Source organism: Anabrus simplex, chromosome 1, assembly GCF_040414725.1.
Source record: "Anabrus simplex isolate iqAnaSimp1 chromosome 1, ASM4041472v1, whole genome shotgun sequence".
Classification (NCBI taxonomy): domain Eukaryota; kingdom Metazoa; phylum Arthropoda; class Insecta; order Orthoptera; family Tettigoniidae; genus Anabrus; species Anabrus simplex.
The window spans coordinates 993,589,848-993,613,537 of NC_090265.1; the positions used below are offsets into that span (position 1 = coordinate 993,589,848).

Consider the following 23,690-nt stretch of genomic DNA (forward strand, 5'->3'; position numbering starts at 1 on the left):
CTGCGTCCAGCGCGGGCCACCCAGGACAGGCCCACCACCAGGGCGCAAACCAGGAACATGCCCAAGAAGGCGGACAGCAGCACGACAGTCGAGAAGGACGGCCCCTGGCATTCTGAGGCTGCTACCGAGGCTTCAAACCTGAAAGCACCAGCTTCACGATGCAGATATTCTTGTGTGCCCCACAGGACAGGGCAAACACTCAGGTGCAAGCATCCACCAACGCTGATAACGATCAGGAAGGAGAAGTCGGCACTGTAGCGAGGCTACCTTCCCCACCACAGTTCCCAGGCCAGGACGAGGCCTCACCCCCCGCTGAGAAGAGACCGATGCTTGGACTATGACAACGACAGCCCCATACCAGGAAGAAGACACTGACTAAACAGGAAAGGACCAAAAGCCCCAAACCACGACTGCACCCAGGGAGACAGACATCGGAGGAGCCAATCAGGAGAGGACCACGACGGGAGGTGGCAGTCAGGTGAAACCCAAACACCCCCCCTTAACAACTATTGCAGTGTTTTATGCTATATGAGGTGAGGCCACCGACAGGGTAGCTGTGGGCTTCCGGTATCCTGCAACCACTGTTCTGGTGATCACTACCACACAGCCTGCACACCACCTAGAGTGGTGCCGGTGTGCACCAACAATACTGGGGGGAGGGGCAACCGGCCTTTCATTGCAGTTGCCCAATTTACAGGGCCACATCCCTGGTGGAGAGGAAGGAGGCCCAGCGTCACGTGTGGCCTCGTTCTCCAGGATCGGAGGCTGGGTACCAGGTGCGGCAGGTCTTAGGATTTCTTGCCGCATGGCTCTCTACCCGGCAAGACCTGCACTAGCCACAGCAGTGCCCAGAAGGACTGATCTCCTGAATAATTAGACTGGTGTGGAACAGGCTTATGACTTGTGCATAATACCTGTTCCCAACTAACAACATCTGGATCTTCCCAGACCACATCCTTGCATGTGCTACCTGCAATTTGTCAGGTTTTAAGTGTAAGCATTTTTCTATTTTTGCCTACGTGGTTTTATCCTGACCCTTATTAGGCTTAACCGATTACACTGCTATGATACCTTATCACCACATCTGGCCTGGTAGCATGCACAGTATAGGAACAGGCAGATAATTCCTTTAGTATCACTTACTCCCAATCCTCCCTGCTGAGCTGGTCTCTCTGTTCTCCATGTTGCTTATCTATCTGGTTAATATGAGGTGAGAGTTTGTGAGAAGCAAGCAATATCCTTTATTTTTCTTACTTGGGTCATACTATTCTCACTTGGAGTACGTACTTCAGTCAATATACCTATGGACTGAATACTTGGGAACGCATGAGAGCATTGTGATAATTGAGATGGACAGAGTAGATTATAAACTTAAGCTATGGGACACGTTCTCAGCAACCCTTAATATCCTGTGAAGAAGACCTACTTCATATCAGCAAAATTTTCTCTGGACCTTCTATATTTTGCGGTCTGGCCTTATGTTCTCTTCTCCCCTTAACTACCTTTCCTCCCAACCCCTTTTTATTTTATTTTCCATAGTGTAATTTTCTGGCTTTGATAAATTGAGGGGAAATGTACTGTGAACTTTCCCTTTCATAATCTATGAAACCAAGCTTATTGGAGATTCGAATTAGTAATTTTATTCAGTTTCAAAATCATGTGTTCAATATTATGCGCTGATGAACATGTTATCATATTAGAAATTGTTTTAATGTAAATAAAGTTGTTGGAAATTGAGTAAGAAATATTTTTCATATTTCAAATTATATGCTCAATGCCATGCACTGGCAAACATGTCAGTCCTGGTAGAAACCCTCAAAATGTAAATAACGCTGTCCAAGATTTTCAAACTACAATTACATGTAGCTTGCACCTTGAGTGCTGGAAACACCGTTAAATACTGCACAACTTTGTACTTATTAGCCCCCTTGCTGTATAATTTTGTTAATCATTTTCTTAATGTTTATTATTAATGCAGTTTATTAGTTGATGTATGGAAGTGCACAATTCTAACTTTAATAGAGTTGGTAGCCCTGAGCATTCCTACATGCAAGAAGATAGTGACACAAATTTTGAAGGTAACAATATCTCTATTAATGTTAATATGTTCCTATTTTTATTGCAATTATCGCTTTGGGTGATCATTTTCAAAGGTAATGATTATTGTATGAGTCTGGTTTCTATTGTTACTCATCGTTTCATATTTAAATTCAGGAAGTTGTTATATTTAAAAAATGTAGGCTATGTCTAGTACTCCTTGGTTTGTTTTCCCATGCATATTCCCCATCCTCGGAAACAACCTCTAGGTAAATCCACCTACACATTTACTTAGTACTATTTTCTATTCCACTGCGTATGCTTTGCTGCTGATTGCTTACCTCTGAGAAATATCTTTTTACTTTATGAAGTGTACTGCATGCTACGAGGATTATGCCGAAAAGTTTTTAGCAGAGTGTGAGAAAAAAATTATTTGCAAAGCAACATTTACAACTTTTAAAAATATTCTCCATTAACATGTATACATTTTTCCATTCTCTGAAACCACTTAGAAAACGTAGCTTCTTTCAGGATGTCATTTAGTGAACTCTCGTACGCTGCAATGGGCTCTTCATCTGACGAAAACTGCTGTCCACTAATTTTTTCCTTGGTCTTAGGAAACAGAAAGAAGTCACATAGGGTCAGGTCAGGTAAATAGGGGGGATGAGGTAACGTTCACACTTTTTCCTTTTCCCAGAATTCCATTGTTCTGACAGCCCTGTGCACAGATGCATTGTCGTGATGCAACGCAAGGTGCCCACTCTTGGACTTTGGGTGCTGTGACCTCCATGTGGCGAGGACTTTAGGAAGACAAACATTCACGTACCATTCAGAATTGACTGTACAACGTGTGTCCAAGGCTACAGAAGTAAGATGTTCCTTTTCGTAAAGAAAGTTGCCACTACCTTCTTTCCAGAGCTCTGGCTTCGTCAAACTTTTGTGGGTCGTTCCTCCCCTGGAAAGAACCACACAGAAGATACCCAGTTGTAAACTGTGCATGTTCTTCACAGACTGCCACGAAGTGCCGATGAATTTCTGCAGTGGTAACACCTTCTTTTCATAGGAACCAAGTCGTATAGCGTTGTCCCTGACGATTCCTTTCCATGTCGTTTGCTCCTTCGCTGATAGTATTGTTATGAAATAGCTATGAGTGCATTCATTGGCCCCTGTGCGTGTGCTACTACCAAACGGTGGAACAAGACACTAGTTACCCGTCACCACCTTCAAAAGTGAAATGTGAACCATACCCGGGCATACAAAAAATGTAAAACTATATAGTACGCCCCTCATACATATGTACATTATATTGACTATATTTTACTGTTTGCTCAACGTTGGTGATACCGCAACAGCTAATAGTTATTCTAGACTGTAAAAGTTGTGGTAAATGCAGTTCACCGAAAAATCTAGAAAACAAGTACCTTAACCATTGTCATTCAAGTGGATATCTTTAGGTTCTTCTGTTAACAATGTGTCAGTGAAAGTAAGCTTAGGCCTATATGAATTTCAGTATGGAGACTATTATATTTTATGTTCAGTTAATTTCTCCATTCGAAGGATTTTGATGTATTTGTACTTTAATTGAAAATCAGGTAATAAACATGTTCATTAGAACTTTAATATACAACACAAAGACTTATTGATTCTTTATTCTCAGATATCAAATTTCAATATTTACAATCTTTATTATATATAGGCTCAATTTTCCCTCTCATATTCAAATTCTAACAGGGTCCTATCTAGACTACAAACAGCAAATCATTTTTCTAGCCCATATCTCCATTAACTTTGTAGAACATATTCTTTCATCCGAAGATATCTCTGTGGATCCCCAAAGGACTTCCGCTATAAATCAAATTTCTCCTCTTCAGAATCTTAACACATTCACTCCGTAGACGTCTTCAAGGCATTTAAGAGCAGTCTATGTGCAGGATCGTATCCAAGTTAAGGCGTTTAAGGTTGCACGATGTAAACGTCATTTCGAATTTAGTGCTAAATTCGTACAATGTCGTGGTGCATGTTAAAAACCATAGATGGTATATAACAGTCCCTCATCCTGACTACCTGAACAGAGGGTATATTCCAATGCTTTCTTTCTTTTTTCTTTGAGTAAACATGAACCTAAACCAGTCATGGTATTCTTGTGAGTGTGTGTAGTGAAGTGAGTTATTGTGTCGCGATAAGATGACGAGTCACAAACACAGTATATGAAGTGAGGAAATTGAAGACATACCGTTGAACGATGATTCTGGTGATGAACTCATCCCTAATTTCAGTGATAGCGAAAGCAATTCCGATGATGATATACCAGACTCTGAGCGAACTAAAATTCAGCACATTCAAATAACCATTAAGCATCCGTCTTATGGCCCACCTGAAATTATGTTCACTGGCTGGTAGGATTAAATGTTGACATCGAAAATAGCAACAAAATTGTCTTTTGTCAATTTATTTGTAAATGACAATTTCCTTGAATATGTATGCCACGATACAAACCTTTACGTGGAACAAGTTATTAGTATAGCACCGCGTTCATTCATTAAATATTCTATTTTTCAGACGTGGAAACCGGTAGATGTAAATGAGATGAAAAAGTTTTTAGGACTAATGTTTGTAACTGGAATCATTCAAAAACCAGATCTGAAAATGTTTCTGGAAAGAGGACACTATTTTTCAGCACACCGATTTTTTTTTAAACCATGGCATGAACCTGGTTCAAAAACATATTGACATTATTGCACTTTAGCGACAGCAGTCATTATGCGGGGAATCCTGATAGGCTAGACAAAATTAGGCCAATTCTCAAAAGGCTCAGCGACCAGTTTTCAGTTGTGTACACTCTGAACCGAAAAATCACCCTTGAGGAAGGAATGTTAGCTAGGAGGGGCCGCTTGCGTTTCCGAGTTTACAATCCAGGAAAATTTATCAAGTATGGGATTCTGGTAAGGATGGTGTGTGAATCCCCTGCAGGGTACGTATGTAAGTTGAAAATCTATGATGCAAGTGGCATGAACATCCGGGACACTATATTTGACTTATTAGATCCCTACTTTGGCCACGGATTTACAGTGTACATGGACAATTTTTACAATTGTGTAGGCTTAGCCAAGGAACTGCGTGAACGAGAAACGGCTGTATGTGGGACAATAAGACAGAATAGGGGACTTTCTAAGGAATTCAGTGAAAGGCAGAAGAAGTTGAAAACAGGAGAAATGACTTTCAATAGGGACAATGAAGTACTGCTATGTCCATGGAAGGACAAAAAGTAATTACCATGGTTTCAACTGTACATTCCGCAGAAATGGCTGAAGTACTGAACAGGTTTGGGAAAATAAAAATGAAACCTGTAAGCATTATTGATAGTAATCAGTGTATGCAGGGAATGGATACAGCCGACTAGTATTTGGCAATGTATCCATTCATGCGAAAAACAGTGAGGGGACCGAAAAAATGTTTTTCTACATTTTGCAGTATACATTTTTTAATGCATTCAAGCTTTTCCAAAAATCCAGTAACTTAAAAATAACTTTCCTGACATTCATGCAGACAATATATAGAAACTTCTTACAAGACAGAGGACATGAAGAACCATCAAAAGCTGTGAATATTTCTGTGTCGCCGGTCACATCTGTCTTCAGTAGGCTCATCAGCATGTATGTGCAGTCCACCCATGCAGCCCCCTAAGCAAACTCTGGCTAATGATCCACCATTTCGACTTGACGGGAAAATAAAAGAGCATGTGCTTCATAAATTCCCAGGCATGAAATCAGACAATTTCTCAACTAAACGGTGCAGTGTGTGCAAGAAAAGCAACGTCCGGTGTGAAACCAGGTGGTTGTGTGGTGTGCCTCTCCATCCAGGAAAATGTTAAACCCGGTACCATAGCCTCGAGCACTACTTATAATCATCCTCAAGGTATGTTGAAATTTTCAATATTGTACCTACAATTGTTTTCACACAGTAATATTTAATGTAAAATAGTGCATTATAGAGATGATGGGATTTAAAAAGGCTGGGCTAGACGTTTAAATCACCCAATGAGGAGCTGGTAGACAACGTGTTGAACTCCTCCATACATTCTTGGAAATGACTGGATTTTACAATAAGGTTATCCCCCTTTAGTTCCATATTTCTGAACCCCTTCACTCTCTAAAAAGTAAAGGTGTCAAATTTCTTTGGTCAGAACCACAACACCAAGCTTTCACAAGCTGAAATCTCTACTTGTTTAGGCTCCTACCCTTCAGATACAAAATTTCTCCCTTTCTTTTGAAACACACACCAATGCACCTAACACTGCCATTGTAGGTATTCTTCATCACACTGTTAACCAGCAAACCTTGCTTATTGCTTACTTTAGTCACCAATTGTCCCCTATTGAGTGACAGTATTATAGTTATGAGCGGGAAGCCCTAGCTCTCATCCTTACCTTGGAACATTTTTTTACTTATATTGAGCATAAAGAGTTTTCTATCCTAACAGATAGTCAAGCTTTAGCAATTAAGGAACTAAAAAATTATAAGGCATGTGGTGATGACCTAGTCATTGCAGAAATCTGGAAAAATGCAGGGAAACCAGCAATCATAAATTTACATCGGCATCTAGTCAAAATGTGGATCACAGAGAAAATCACAGAACACTGGACCTCAGGTGTAATCCATCCATTATTCAAAAAAGGAGATAAAACTAACCCAGACAATTACAGAAGAATAACCCTTATGGACTCCACTTACAAAATTTTCCCTTGCATAATTTACAACAGGATAAAAATCATTCTGGAACCACAACTTGGAAAATACCAAGGCGGATTTTGCCAATACAGAAGTTGCCCAGACCAAATTCTCAGCCTGAAACTAATAATGGTATATTACAAATACAGAAATAAACAGCTGTTTATTTCATTCATAGATTTCAAAAAGGCTTATGATAGTATACACAGGCCCACTCTTTTAAAAATCCTCAGATCATATGGCCTTCATCCTAAATTAACAAAAATTATTGAACTAACTTTAATGAACACAATTTCAAAGGTAAAGTTCAGGGGAGAAATGTCAAACGCTTTTAAAATAAATACAGGCCTCAGACAAAGTGACGGATTATCCCCATTGCTCTTCAATGTGGCTCTAGAATACATCACCAAATTTGGCAAAAAGAAAACCCACTTAAATCAAAAGTGGAGCAAAACACTCAATAAGGACAAACTGCCTAGAGTTTGCAGATGTCTCTTTTAGCCCTTGACATGGAAGAAATCCATGCTTAGATTACACCAATGAAACCCCTTTGACATAAACGAAGTCATCATAAATGATCAAAAAACTAACATAGTCCTACAATTTAAATACCTTGAAGAAATCATTATGCACGACTTAAGCAAGAAAGCAACATGGATAAATAGAACCAACAAAATTTTTAAAAGCACAATTTCTAACCTGGTCAACTTATAACAAAAAATGCTTGTCAATAGACACTAAGATCCAACATTACAAAACTGTAACTTTGCCAAAGCCACTTATGTTTGCAAAACATTGTTCCATATTAAAAATGAAAGAAGAACTGATCAGCTCCTCAAAACTGAAAGAAGAATTATTAGAACTTGCATAAATAAAAATTACCAAGTTGAGGGAGTCTGGAGAATCCTCCCCAATGAAACTGTCTATCGATAGATTGACCCAGTTACAGCACGATGAAGAAAAAAAGAATCTCTTATTTCTTTCACATCTTACGATTAACAGAAAACAGGATTTTACGACAACTAGCGAAGAGAAATCTGGGAAAGAAGACAGGAGGGCATTGGATCAAAGAAATTGAAGAGGATCTCAAAAGAGTTGGACTCGAAATTACAGATGCAGAGAACAAGAATAAAATTACCACCCTTCTTAAGAATCACAAATATTCAACTGAAATGATCCACAGAAGAACTGTAGAGATTTCAGATGAATTAAGAACACTGCGATCAGAACGAATGAAGAAGTACTGGGCAGATAAGAAGAATCAAACAGTACAACCTTCAAAGAAAAAGTGTACATGGAAGACTCAAGTGGTCCAATGTGGCCAATATAGTTAATAATAATAATAATAATAATAATAATAATAATAATAATAATAATAATAATAATAATAATAAAATGGGTTGTACCAATCGCTGGTTGATGCGCTTGTATAGATTAAAGTTTCATTTAAAATTTGTACAAGGACACCACAATATGGTGGCAGATGGTCTTTCTAGACTTTTCGATCTTCCTTCCATTTATAATTTTAATCTTTCTGTTATTCCTCAATCAGTCTCCTCATCTGTTATTCATGCCGTTGTATCCCTAATGAATTTTCCTGCCTCTTTTGAATCCTGTCAGCCCCACCAGCTCAGCAACCCCTACTATATCCAATTTAAAAAAAAAACATATCTCCCCCAACCTATGCAGGATCCTTCCATATCATTACGGGTTTATTAAAATACAAACCTACTCCAAATCCACACCTAAAGTGGCAGTTCACAGGGCTTTAAAACCAATGATTTTCTCCTATTAACATGGTTCTCCTATCGGGGGCCGCTTCCATTCTCGTATCTCATCCATGTTACTGGTCAAAAAAGCATGACTCTGTACAGAAATTTGTATACATTTGGGAATCTTGTCGGAAGGTCAAACCACACAATATTCTACCTTCCGGTACCTATTCTGCTTCTCCTCCCACATACCCTGCTGAAGATTTTACATAGATATCATGGGACCCCTAAACAGATCTTCAAAGGACAATGCATGTATGCGCACTTTATTAGATGTGTTTTCAAAATTTTCAGTCATTCGTCCAATTAAATATTTCCTTTGTTTCTGTAATAAATCTTGTTGCCAATCAATTTTTTCCCATTACAGGAATTCTGTGTAATTAGTGTCAGACGATGCTAGTATTTTTATGACTAAAGCATCTTATGATGTGGTTTTCACTGGCAATAAGAAAGGTTGTCACTACCCCATATCACCCCCAAGCAAATATGGTGGAAAGAAATCACCATAACCTGAAAATTGTCTTGTCTATCTTTCATAGTGATAATCACAAAAACTGGGGCTCTGAATTGGCTTCATTAACACTTGCTTTCAATTCTACTGTTAATGATTCTACCCAATATACTCCTTCAAGTTTATTTTTAGGGCACGTGCTTCACTCTCCCCTTTCCTTAAATTGGAACCTTCCTGCCTTACTGTACAATCAAACTAAATGGTATTCTAAACAGGCCTAGGAATCATTATTGAAAAATTTGTACGAAGCACAACTATATCGTAAGAAGTATAATTTTGAAAATTTATCCACAAAATTTAAACTTAGTGATTCCGTCCTATTGTTAAACCATCCTCAGAGTTTGGTCATCAGTCAACAATCCGCCAAACTCTCCTTACTGTGAATGGGACAATATCACATTGTCACCTTTTCTTCTTCTGTGAATGCATTACTGCAGAATATTTCTGATCCATTGGACATAAAGTGTGCTCACTTAACTCAATTAAAACATTTCTTCAATAAGTAATCCCCTTTACATGCTTTGTTGCCGTTTTCTCAGCTTTCCAGTGCATTATCACTCTCCCAGTTTCGTAATCACTGATCAGATATTGTTCTGCCAAATTGATTTAGTTTTTTCCCATTACAGGAATTCTGCATAATTAGTGTCAGACAATGCTAGTATTTTTATGGCTAAAGCATCTTATAATGTGGTTTTCACTGGCGATAAGAAAGGTCGTCACTACCCCATATCACCCCCAAGCAAATATGGTGGAAAGAAAGCACCGTAACCTGAAAATTGTCTTGTCTACCTTTCATAGTGATAATCACAAAAACTGGGACTCTGAGTTGCTTCATTAACCCTTGCTTTCAATTCTACTGTAGGTAATAATTTTAATTCTACTCCTTTTTTTTTTGTGCAACTTGCTTTACATCGCACTGACATGGATAGGTCTTACTGCGACGATGGGACAGGAAAGGGCTAGGAGTGGGAAGGAAGCGGCCATGGCCTTAATTAAGGTACAGCCCCAGCATTCGCCTGGTGTGAAAATGGGAAACCACGGAAAACCATCTTCAGGGCTGCCGACAGTGGGGTTCGAACCCACTATCTCCCGAATACTGGATACTGGCCGCACTTAAGTGACTGCAGCTATCGAGCTCGGTAAATATGACGTTTGGTCGAGATCTATCCAGCCGTTTCGCCGTGATGGTGGTACTCCTACTTCTACCTCAAATAGTCTTACACAGGAACACTGGGATTTATATTGATTTCCTTCATATTTTGTTGTAAAGTAGCGGGGAAAAAATGTATTAGTATTGGTAATTCTTCTCTCCTTCCCTTTTTTTCAAAGTGTTCCATATTCCTCCACTTTCTACTTTTTCTCCCTCCCCAATACATTTTTCTTGTGGTCATATACAATTTTCTTTGCCAGTTGTTTTCTTTTCCAGTATTTATTATCCATTATCCTTTATGACTTTCCCCATGCTGTTGCGTTCCGGTTCGGTGCCTCTGTGGACACGGCACCATAACTTTTCGCTGGGAATTCTTTGCTCCCTCTACAATGCAAGTAAGAAGAAAGAATACTGCATCTTCTCCTCAAGAAAGTGTCATAATACACAAAAGAAGAAACTTTTTACCAAACTTTCTTGGGCCACCGGGGTATATGTGACCTGTGTGTTTAATCTCAGCTCTAATTATGATATCTTACCTCATTCATCCTCTGTTCTTTCGGTATTCATTTCGAACTGAGCTTCATCATTCTTACAAATGCACTCTCTTCTCAGTATGATTTTTTCTATGTGACTGGCACATCCTCCAGCGACTTCTTGCTGTTACTTGTTGATGTATTGTTTCTATTCTGTTCCATCTCAAATATCCTTGGCTTTCTTTCTCTACATACACTGACTGACAGAGCAAATGCAACACCAAGAAGGAGTGGTTCGAAAGGGATGAAAGTTGGGGAAAAAACAGAGACGGCACGGACGAATAATTGATGTTTATTTCAAACCGATATGCAGGTTACACAATGCGCACGGCATCGACTCAGTAGGATGTAGGACCACCGCGAGCGGCGATGCACGCAGAAACACGTCGAGGTACAGAGTCAATAAGAGTGCGGATGGTGTCCTGAGGGATGGTTCTCCATTCTCTGTCAACCATTTGCCACAGTTGGTCGTCCGTACGAGGCTGGGGCAGAGTGTGCAAACGGCGTCCAATGAGATCCCACACGTGTTCGATTGGTGAGAGATCCGGAGAGTACGCTGGCCACGGAAGCATCTATACACCTCGTAGAGCCTGTTGGGAGATGCGAGCAGTGTGTGGGCGGGCATTATCCTGCTGAAACAGAGCATTGGGCAGCCCGTGAAGGTACGGGAGTGCCACCGGCCGCAGCACATGCTGCACGTAGCGGTGGGCATTTAACGTGCCTTGAATACGCACTAGAGGTGACGTGGAATCATACGCAATAGCGCCCCAAACCATGATGCCGCGTTGTCTAGCGGTAGGGCGCTCCACAGTTACTGCCGGATTTGACCTTTCTCCACGCCGACGCCACACTCGTCTGCGGTGACTATCACTGACAGAACAGAAGCGTGACTCATCGGAGAACACGACGTTCCGCCATTCCCTCATCCAAGTCGCTCTAGCCCGGCACCATGCCAGGCGTGCACGTCTATGCTGTGGAGTCAATGGTAGTATTCTGAGCGGACGCCGGGAGTGCAGGCCTCCTTCAACCAATCGACGGGAAATTGTTCTGGTCGATATTGGAACAGCCAGGGTGTCTTGCACATGCTGAAGAATGGCGGTTGATGTGGCGTGCGGGGCTGCCACCGCTTGGCGGCGGATGCGCCGATCCTCGCGTGCTGACGTCACTCGGGCTGCGCCTGGACCCCTCGCACGTGCCACATGTCCCTGCACCAACCATCTTCGCCACAGGCGCTGCACCGTGGACACATCCCTATGGGTATCGGCTGCGATTTGACAAAGCGACCAACCTGCCCTTCTTGGCCCGATCACCATACCCCTCGTAAAGTCGTCTGTCTGCTGGAAATGCATCCGTTGACGGCGGCATTCTTAGCTATACACGTGTCCTGTGGCACACGACAACACGTTCTACAATGACTGTCGGCTGAGAAATCACGGTACGAAGTGGTCCATTCGCCAACGCCGTGTCCCATTTATCGTTCGCTACGTGCGCAGCACAGCGGCGCATTTCACATCATGAGCATACCTCAGTGACGTCAGTCTACCCTGCAACTGGCATAAAGTTCTGACCACTCCTTCTTGGTGTTGCATTTGCTCTGTCAGTCAGTGTATATAGTGGAGCTCATTCCGTTATCGGACAATTCCTGTCCTAAGGTACTCGAGATCAACCTATGGTGTCCTGGAGCTGGTCTCTCTGTTCTCCATGTTGCTTCAATCGGGAGAAGCAATCAGCATGCTTTATATTTCTTACTTGGGTCATACGATTCATCCTTGGAGTATGTACTTCAGTCAATCTACCTATGAACTGAATATTTGGGAATGCGTGCATGCTTTGTGATAATCGAGATGGACAGAGTAGATTATGAACTTAAGCTATGCGACACGTTCTCAGCAACCCTTAATGTTCCGTGAAGACCTACTTTGTATCAGCAAAATTTTCTCTTGACGTTCTATATTTTGCGATAAGGTCTTATGTTTCCTCCCCGATTTCTCCCTTCTCGCATTTTCTTCTTCTTCTTCTTTTTTTGTGTAATTTTCCAGCTCTTGTAAAGTTGATGGGAATGTACTGTAAACTTCCCTTTCAAGATCTATCAAACCAAACTTGTTGGAGATTCAATAATAATGCTATTGGCTTTATGTTCCACTAACACTTATTATGGTTTTCGGAGACGCTGAGGAGCCAGAATTTAGTCTAGCAGAAGTTCTTTTACATGCCAGTAAATCTACCAACACGAATCTGCCAAGTTGGGGTCAGAAGGCCAGCATCTCAACCGCCTGAGCCACTCAGCCCAGCATTGGAGATTTGAATGAATAATTCTAGTATGTTTCAAAATCATGCGTTCAGTGCTGTGCACTGCTGAACATGTTATTATATTAGAAATTGTTTTAATGTACGTAAGATTGTTGGAAATCAAGTAAGAAGCATCTTTCATATTTCAAATTACTTTTTCCATGCTGTGCACTGGTAAACATGTCAATCATGGTAGAAACTCTCTAAATGTAAATGACTCTGTCCAAGGTTTTCAAACTAAGAATACTTGCAATTTGCATCTTGAGTGCTGGAAGCACTGTTAAATACTGCACAACTTTGTACTTATTAGCCCTCTTGCTGTAATACTTGTTATTAATGTAGTTTATTAGTTGAGATGTGGAAGTGTATTAACCTAACTGTCTTCAATTCCTCTTTATCAATATTGTGTACTTTAAAAGAGTTGGTATTTCTGAACAGTCCTATATGCAGAAAGTCAATGTCATTCATCTTGAAGCTTGCAATATCTTTATTAAATGTCAATGTGTTGCTGTTTTTATTGCAATTATCACTTTAGGTGATCATTTATAACAGTAACAATTAATGTATCAGTCTGGTTTCTATTGTTACTCACTGTTCCGTTTTTTTTTCCTTTGCTAGTGGCTTTACGTCGCACCGACACAGATAGGTCTTATGGCGACGATGGGATAGGAAAGGCCTAGGAGTGGGAAGGAAGCGGCCGTGGCCTCAATTAAGGTACAGCCCCAGCATTTACCTGGTGTGAAAATGGGAAACCACGGAAAACCACCATCCTCAGGGCAGCCGACAGTGGGATTCGAACCCACTATCTCCCGGATGCAAGCTCACAGCCGCGTGCCCCTCACCGCACGGCCAACTCGGCCGGTATTTCATGTTTTAATGGAGGAAGTTGTTAAACTTAAAATATATAGGTTATGCCTACTACCTTTAGGTTTGTTTTCCCCTGCATATTCCCCATCCTCAGAAGCAACCTCTAGGCCATCATCATCATCATCATCCTTCCATGTATTAGTCCTATAGAAGAACTGTTACGGTCTATACAAAAGATTTGCATTTTCACGCCATCTCTTCCTGGGGCGTCCCAGAGATCTCTTCCCACCGGGACAGTAGTTTATGACTGCTTTGGGGATCCTGCTTCTGTCCATCCTGTTTAGGTGTTCTAGCCAATTTCTCTGGTATCTATAGATGTATTCCAATAAGATCTGCTTTTAAGATCATTCAGCACTTCTGTATTTCTTTTGTGTTCCCACTTGGTGAAACCTGCTGTCCGCCGCATGTATTTCGTTTCAGCTGTAGTCATTCTTCTCTCATCGCATTTCCTCAGGGTCCACGCTTCACTTCCATAGCAAAGTACAGGCCTTGCCAGATTCTTGTAAGGTTGTGTTTTTGAACTAATGATGGTCTAAAAACTTATTGATGATTCCCAAACATCTGTTGAATTTGGAGATTTTCTCAGGTATGTCTAGTTCTTCAAAGAAAGACAGTTTTTAGTCGAGGTATTTAAAATCATTTCATCTTTCCAAAATGTTGTTATTTAAGTAGATCTTGCTTCTTACTGATTCCTTGCCACAGAAACTCATTATCTTAGTTTTCTCAGGGAATATTACCATTGAGTATTTTTCTGAGACTAGGTTTAGGTTATACATTGAACGCTGTAAATCATCTTCTGAGGTGGCGACCAGCACTAGGTCATCTGCAAATAATTTTGTATCCAGCTGTAGATTTCTGTTAATTTGCATGGAAGCACGTCTGGTTTCTCTAAATTCTTGTATGAAAGCGTTCATATAGATTATGAACTCCTGTGCTTATTGTTTTCTACTCTGATAACTTAACGTTGACCTTTACGGAAATCAGGTTATGTTTGTAAAGGTTACTTATGTTCTGTACCATCTGTTGTGGGGGGAAATCAGATATTAAAATATTAAGGTATTGCACTTTGCTTTGTCAAAACCTTTTTTGAAGTCCACAAAGGCAAAATGTGTTTCTACAACAAATTCCCTGTGTTTTTCTAGAAGGATTTTCAATGTGAACTAGCCATCGCAGCAAGATCTTCCCTTTCTGAAGCCGAATTGTTCCTCTCCCAGAATGTTCTCATAGTGTTTGTATAGTTTATTTTTAATGATGTTGGCATATATTTTATAACCATCATTTAATAAACATATGCCTCTGTAGTTTTCACAATAATTTTTGTAACCTTTCTTGAGAATGGGTATAACTATTGCTTTATTCCAGTTTTCAGGTGAGTCTTCTCCTTTCCAAATTCTATTTAGGAACTGGGTGAATCTTTCTTGGAAAGATTCGCAAGAATATTTGAATAACTCCAAATTTAAGCCATCTTCACCAGGTGTTTCACTGCACTTTAGTGTTTTCAGGACTGCAACTAGTTCTGCCATTATAATGCATTTGATGTGTGGATTGTCGAGTGAAGTGTCTGAATAGGTGAGACATTCTGTAACCATAAATTTTGAAAGTGATTTGACCAAGTGTTGCGGGAGATTGTGTTGATTCTGAGTGTATCTTTAGTTTCCCTATTTCAATTTTTAAAAATTTTGTAAGTCTGTGGTTGAGGTATGCTTTTGTCATTATCTAAATGGGATACAATTTCTTCCCAGTTCCTCCTATTGTATTTGCGCACTTCTCTCTTTGCAACTGCTTGCTTTCTGTGGTATTCTATTTTATCCTCATCTTTCTTGGTACATGCGTATTTCCTGTAGGCCTTCTGTTTGCTTTTTATAATTTCTTTGATGTTTTCATCCAAAATTCTGAGTCCCCCGTTCCTCTGCCATTTAGTTTTGGTGCCAAGGCTCTCTTGGGCGGCTTGTTTTAAGATGGTAGTTAGGTGTTTCCATTCCTCTTCAACATTTTCTACCATTGGAGTTGATTGGGTTAATTCAGCTAGTCGTTGTTGGTAGAGCCATCTGATACTAGAATCATGAAGAAGGTGTAGACAGGGGTTGTGTTTGATTTTGTTGGTTTCATCATCTTGCTGTGCCATCGAGGTTTTATTCTAATGGGACAAATTAATCTGTTTCTAATTCTGGGCCTCGAAAAACTCTTGTATACAAAACCATCTCTGCTAGTCTGATATTGCAAATAGCATATCTAATATTGATCTTGTGCCTCTTGTCTCTCGTGTATTTATGGCTGTCTCTGTGATTGAAAAAACCATTCATTACCTTGAACTGATTGTAAGTGGAGAAGTCTATTATTCTAATCCCGTTGTTCTTGTTACAGACTTGTTCGCCAAATGTGCCAACTGACTGTCCTACTTTCGCATTACCTACTCTTGCATCGAAGTCACCCATCAATAAGTGATAGTCATTCCTATTAAATTTATTCAAAACCTGTTGCAGTTTGTTGTACAAATCTTCATTTTTGTCTTCACCTTCTACTGGGGCATACATTCTAATTACAGACAGCTGGTTACTGCACCATGTGCAGGTGAGGTTGAGATTTGGGTAGGAGAGATTATGGAATGCACATCACTACCCCTTACAGACCCAACCTCTAGGTACACCCACATATTTAATTAGCATTATATTCTATTGTATGTGTATGCTTTGCCGATTTCTTACCACAGAGAAAAAAGTAGTGTACTGTATGCAAGCAGCCATAACAGCCATATTACCGAGGAACCAAAAAAAATCACTCAGGCCAAAATTCACAATAGCCTACCAGCCTATTAATGTCAACACCATCCAAGTTATACAAAAATCATATATAGTCATGTGTTAAGAAGATGATACAATATTTTACAGCCTATAACTACCTCTCACCCACAGACTATTATGCAAAACTTGCAACAACACGCTAAATGAACAATTGATGATTTTAAAGATGTTGGTCGCCAACTAAGCAGGACACGGAAATAGTAGATACACAGTTATGGAAAATTATCGATAAATTAGTGATACGATGCACTACTGTGGTATCAAAACACACTTCTAAACATGTAAAATTGATTTCTAATTGATCTGTTCGATGGACTAATGGAGTTCGTCATCTCACACTTTTAGTCCGAAATTACACAGGATTTTTTAAAAATCGGGAGAATTAATATGTTAAGCAGGAGAGTGGGAGAAATAGTGTAAAATTTGTAGTCTCCCACCTACATCAGGAGTGTTGGCAGGTATGTATATCAGAAATGTCTCCATACAAGTACTGATGCAAACAGGGAATTGTATGTAAATGAAAAAGAAAAAAAAAGAGCAAAACAAATAATTCTTGATTCCAAGAAGAAGTCGTGGGATAATTTTGCTAACAACCTGGAAAGGCTAGGTCAACCAGCGGGAAAACCTTTCTGGGTAGTAATAGGCGATACAACCACAGGAACAAAGTAGAACGGGACCAGTATGGTGGTGGTGGTGGCATCATGGTATGGGGCATCATCGTGTTGAATGGCCATACAGACCTGCGTATTGTCATGGGTGGTCCGAGGAACACTGTTAACGTTCGGAGATACAGGGATGAGGTATTGAGACCACATGTTCGACTCTTCAGAGGTGCGGTTGGTCCAGACTTCCTCTTAATGGAGAGCATGCCACGTCGCTGCAAAGCCTGTGTGGCCGTTAGGGGTAACCATACAACCTATTAACGGCATATTTTGTTGTGGAAGACATTGCCAAGTTTTGTTAGTTGTTGTCAAAGGTGTACCTCAGCTATCAGAACCTTTCTGATGTTTTGGACAAGTTGTGTGACATATGGTGTGTGATTCAGCTTCCGTTTGTTCAGCAATCCGTCTGACATTCCTAAGAGGCGGTATGGCCTCGTTTAGTGATTATGCTTAACTTTTGGACACTAGTGTAGTAACACCATTCCTTAGGCAGCCAGTCCCTATTATGGTGAAAATGTCACTCACAGGGTCGATTGATGTGTGCATTTCAGTGGACTTGGTAGACTGACATATAGTAACAACTTCTGGCTTGGAAAGGAAAGCAAAAGGGAATTACCTCATTCATCACTTCCCCACTACACCTCTTCAGTGATGCCTAATCTATGACAGTTGAGGTGAAGCTGTTGAGGATCAAACTAGACTTCAGGTTAAATACTCAACATACAATATCACCATCCTCTCAAAGGTCTTATGATCCACAGCAATCGTAACTTCCCCTCAAAGAGTGTAGTAAAGATATTTCAGTTCTTTTGGTCCTATTGTATTCATAATATGCCATATCAGTTGTTTCCAAACCCTTTATAATAATAGCATTAAAAAATTCTGAAGGGGGATTTGATTATCTCAATGGCTTAGCAGCTGGATTCTCACCTGAAAGACTGAGGTTCGAATCCTGGCCAATGCTGTGCTGAGATTATCTCCAAAATCATGTGGTGTCAGGCCTTACCCCCAGCCAAAACCAAAATGAGCTTGAGTGCTTCAGCAACCCTAGAAATTACTGGGATAAATTGAAGGAAAGTAAAGTACGAAGTACCGGTATTAAAGAATTCTGAACTCATTATAAACATTATATGGCAGTTGAGAAAAAACTTTTTTTTTTTGTTGTTTTTGTTTTTGCTAGTTGCTTTACGTCGTACCGACACAGATAGGTCTTATGGCGACGATGGGACAGGGAAGGGCTAGGAGTGGGAAGGAAGCAGCCGTGGCCTTACTTAAGGTATAGCCCCAGCATTTGCCTGGTGTGAAAATGGGAAACCACGGAAAACCATCTTCAGGGCTGCCGACAGTGGGGTTTGAACCTACTATCTCCCGAATACTGAAAAAACATTTGCTATAAAATTAAACTTCTAAACTTCTTCCCTTTATCTCCTTGCCCATACTGACTGATAATCTGGTAAGTGCACATCATATACTTCGTTAAAAATAGGCCTAAAATATACTTAATCTGTTGAAAGTTTGAATTTATAACATATCTTTTCTAAGTACTGAAGAAATACGAACATAGTGGTACAGCAACCCCACAGACTTTGTTTTAACAATGCAAATTTGAACTTGAGAGGTGCCTTACCTCTTTCAATAAGAACGTCCATATGTCAAACTACATTCAAACTAAACTTTTCATTTCATACTAAAAGCTAGAGTTGACCATCAAGATAATAAACATTTTTAGGCAATGTATTAACAAAGTGTGAATATTGCATTATTTTCAGCACTTGGTAGCACTTTACTAGCAGGGATGCATATGTTTAGGAAGGAAAAAATTATACAAAAATGATACGAAATGATACCGTAAGTAGCAGAGTGGAGAAATCCTTCCTCTATGTTTGCCAGGAACACACCCACCCACCCCAAGAAGTGTTCTTACTCAAACAGGAAAATTAACGGAGACTAGGATAATCTGTGAAATGTGACCATTTTCTGTTTGTTTTTTGCTAGTGGATTACTGTTGCACCAACACATCAAAGGCTTTCGGTGATGCAAGGATGGGAAAGGGTTAGGATTGGGAGGGAAGCAGCTGTTGCCTTGTTTAAGGTACAGCACCAGCATTTGCCTGATGTGAAAATGGGAAACCAAAGAAAACCATCTTCAGGCCAGCCGACGGGATTCGAACCCACCATCTCCCGAATGAAAGCTCACCACCACGCAACCCTAACCGCATGGCCAACTCACTCGGTGTGTTCCTACTGCCTGGAGAGCAGTTTGCTATTATCTCTGATAGATCTTGCATCATACGTGGCCCATGGCTGCCACATTCTCTGAAAAAAATGAAATCATGAAGTTTGAAAGAGACATGTCACAGCATGGGCCGGATGAACTGCTGTATCTGTAACATTAATAAACTAACTATACAAGTGAAATTCATCAATTTTTTTACTTTGTCAGTGGTTAATTTAAAAGTGACTGAATCATTGCAGAGTCTGTGGCATGGATGTGGATATCAAAGTGTGGGAAGTAAATTAATTGTACTTAGGCCTATTTATGAATTTATAAGTGGCAAAGTATGTGTCTCTTGGTCCTCTCTTTGCATGCCATAAACGTGCATGGAAATTCACGCGCTCGGCCAAGAAGGGTAACAGTACACGTTTGGAAGACAATCTTTCCCCCATAAATGTTATATGCTTCGTGGCTAATGGTTACTGCGGAAGAGGCCCCAGTAGTTTTGTCCACTGTGGAACATAAAATACGCTGATCTCATGTTCTTGTTACTAGTCAATGATGCCACAAGGGTTACTGGAGGCCTTCCACCTTTGCTTGCCCCAAGACCAATGGTCTTGTCAAAAGCCAATAATACTGTAATAGTAATCATTGTATAGCCTCAAATACTGTGTGCATACGCTATTTGGCTGCCTGCTTGCCAATTTCGACATTCCATTTTACTGTAGGCCTGAATCTCTCTAGGGCGTCTATTATCGTTTAGTTTTAATTAATATTGTTGGATCAACATCAAATGTGTCACCAGAGATCTTTTACATTCCGACATTGTACGACGTTGGAGTGTTGCAAGGACTCTTTCCTGCCCTACAAAAATCCCACTACCTCTGACAGACTTGAACCCCTACCTTCGGATCCGGAGGCCAGCACTCTACCACTGAACTCTTCTTTTTTCATTTTTACAATTGGCTTTACGTCGCACCGAACAGGATAGGTTTTATGGCGACGAGATGGGATAGGAAAGCCCTAGGAGTGGGAAGGAAGCAGCCGTGGCCTTAATTAAGATTTAACTCCAGCATTTGCCTGGTGTGAAAAGGGAAAACCACAGAAAACCATCTTCACGGCTGCCGACAGTGGGGTTCAAACCCACTATCTCCCGAATATAAGCTCACAGCTGCGCAGTCCCAACTGCATGGCAAACTCGCCCGGTCCACTGAACTTCAATAGCCAATAATCTAACCAAACAAACAACCCACACTTAATTGGCAGCCTTGTGTAGCATGTTGCAAGTTGTGCAAGCTGCACCGTATTGGATTCCTAACCTCTCTTTTACACCCCCGCTAGTAAGTAAGCCTACAACCCGAAAAGGCGAAACTATTGAAAGAGGTACTCATGGTTTAGTAACACGAGCGACTGCTAGATGGCCCACACCAGTTCACTGTCGCACTAGTAGCGCTGAGAGGGAGCGCTGAGAGGAACGACAATGCTGCCAACTGCTTGATATGGCTATACTTTTTTTCTTGCCGTGCGGACAGTATGCGCCGCAGCAATAGAAAAGAGCCTCTCGAAAGGGGCCACTGTTCTCATGACAAAGATTGGCCTGGATGTGCAAAGATAGGTTACAAGTACTAAACTGCCTTTTTTCTTGCCATGCGGACAATATGCGCCGCGGCGATAGAAAAAAGCCTCTCGAAGGAAGTGTGGCAATGGTTGGTAACAAATTCTCGGCCTCATCCTAGGTGTCAGTGACGTCATCCTCTTCCTTACGTCAACCAATCACCGTTATAAGTATTGGAGTATGGGGTCTAAAACAGTATTTCTGGTTATAAAAGTATATGTACAGTACTTCTGGGGGTGAGCGGTTTGGTCCCTGGCAAGCGTATTGAACACATCTCTCTTCCTCGATCATTATAAGGTAAACTTGGAAGCATTTCAAGTAACATTCTATGTAATAATGCTCGAGTACACGTTTCTATATTTTTACCCCCCGAAAATTACCATCAACATTAAATATAGCAAAGTGTTACAGAAAATCATAGTTTACCTGTCATTTCGGTAGATAAAGGTTGGATCATTCTACAGGGATTAACGCAAAGGCTCAATTTGTGCAACACTCTGGGCAAAGCAACACGTTCATTATTTGCAAGAAGGATGTGTTCTCTCGATGCAGCTACTAAAGAAATTTCAGTTATTTTGGTCCTATTGAACTCATAACATGGCAGACCAGTTGTTTCTAAGTCAATTATAACAAAAGTATTAATGCACTGTGAACTCATTATAAATTACACTATAATTACCCAAAAAATAAAGCATGAAAATATAACTTGTAAAATTCTTCCTCTTATTTCTTTGTCCATCGCATGCAAATACAAGGAATATGAGTTCTAAAACATCGAAGGAACAATAAAAACTGGCATAAAACAAATATATAACTAAAACTTGATCTCACTGAGTCAAGTCATTAAAACACATAAACATAAACAACACATTCTTCTTCTCCTTCTCCTACGCATATGTTATTGGGCGCTGTACACGGCAATTTACCCAATCACTAGGGATGGGCGCGACCAACGAGCTAGAATAACATAGAGGGGCTGTATACCTGACGTCAGCGCTCCCTGCTTGAAGCAAGTTGATAAGGGGCAGCCATCTTAACGGTTGTCAAAACAAAGCGAATTGGCGCGAGAGCATATGTTGAGGTGACAGGGAGATCGTGCATGCCAGTTTAATTCCCTAAGTTTTAAGAAGTGAAAACATAGATTCTCGCTTTCAAGAATGCCAGCCGTAAGCTCAGCGTATGGTTGTACTAATCGGAGTAATAAAACCAAGGATATATCGTACTTTAAGTAAGTATTACTGAATTATAGCCAAAATTCCTTTTTGTAATTTCTGTTTGTAAGTAAATCCATTTTATTGTTTACTTAGCGAAAGTACGGATAGCCACGGTAATTATTTGTCGAATTTTGTTTCAGATTTCGTTTAAAGAACAAGGAATTAACCGAACAATGCATTGTGAGGGCGAAAAGAGATAAATGGTATCCCACTCAATTCAGTTGCTTATGCTCTGTACATTTCCAGCCCTATTTAATTTTCATTCACATTTACAAATAAAGGAAATGGAACGCCCACCACCAAGAAAACGTAACCACAAAAAATCACTTATTTCGTTCAAACGTACACCAAGTATGATAAATACAGCATTTTACTGCTATTTTTGAAATGTATACAGCCTTTATTGTAGATGTCTGTTGCCTTGGTTTTTAAAACTACGCCACACTTCATAATGGACAACTTTCAAGCTTACCTTTCAGCTAGTAATCCCAGTATGATATGGTAATGGGAGAAACATGATATCCCTCCTACATTATAATAAATAATTACACTAAACGATTATTGTGGTAAAGTATTCATGGGCCGCCTCTGTGGTGCACTGGTTAGCGTGAGCAGCTGCCACCCCTGGAAGCCCGGGTTCGATTCCCAGCTCCGCCACGAAATTTGAAAAGGGGCACGAGGGCTGTAACGGGATTCTATCAGCCTGGGGAGGTCAACTGAGTAGAAGTGGGTTCGACTCCCACCTCAGCCATCCTCGAAGTGATTTTCCGTGGTTTCCCACTTCTCCTCCAGGCAAATGGCGGGATGGTACCTAACTTAAGGCCACGGCCGCCTCCTTCTCCCCCCCCCACGAGGCCCCGGTTCAGCATATCAGGTGCAGCCCTCCCTCACAGTTGTATCCCCCGACCCAATGTCTCACGCTCCAGAACACTGTCCTTGAGGTGGTAGAGGTGGGATCCGTCGCTGAGTCCGTGGGAAAAACCAACCCGGGAGGGTAAACAGATTAAGAAAGGAACACAGTACTCATGAGGATGCAATAATTTTAAAAATATTAACAAAATGAGGTTGTAACCTGTTATAGGTCCCTATGATTTTAAGGTTTCCTGTCATAAATATTTATGTCCATCGTTTTTATTCTAATTTAAGCTTAACCACAACAGCCAAGCTGGGTAACGCTCTTGTTCCAATTTCGAGGCCTATTCGTATGTCAGTGTGCGATGATTTCGAACTACCCTACAATCAACTGATCGTGATGTTGGCCTCGTGCCGCAATATGATGAAGTGGCGGTATTCGCTTT

General features: G+C 40.7%; 1 protein-coding gene across 5 annotated transcripts in view; it reads right to left on the reverse strand.

The window, feature by feature from the left end:
• The window catches only part of LOC136857870 (uncharacterized), a 69,101-nt gene extending 47,052 nt beyond the window's left edge, over positions 1-22,049 (reverse strand). For 2 of the 5 annotated variants that reach the window (XM_067136888.2, XM_067136887.2), the window contains exon 1: positions 21,858-22,049. In XM_067136888.2, coding sequence (XP_066992989.2) covers positions 21,858-21,873 — 16 coding nt within the window. In that variant the 5' untranslated portion in view covers positions 21,874-22,049. Of the gene's footprint in view, positions 1-21,604 lie in introns of all 5 variants that reach the window. The other 3 variants (XM_067136886.2, XM_067136885.2, XM_067136884.2) reach the window with 3 other exon arrangements.
• Positions 22,050-23,690: the final 1,641 nt, after the last annotated feature.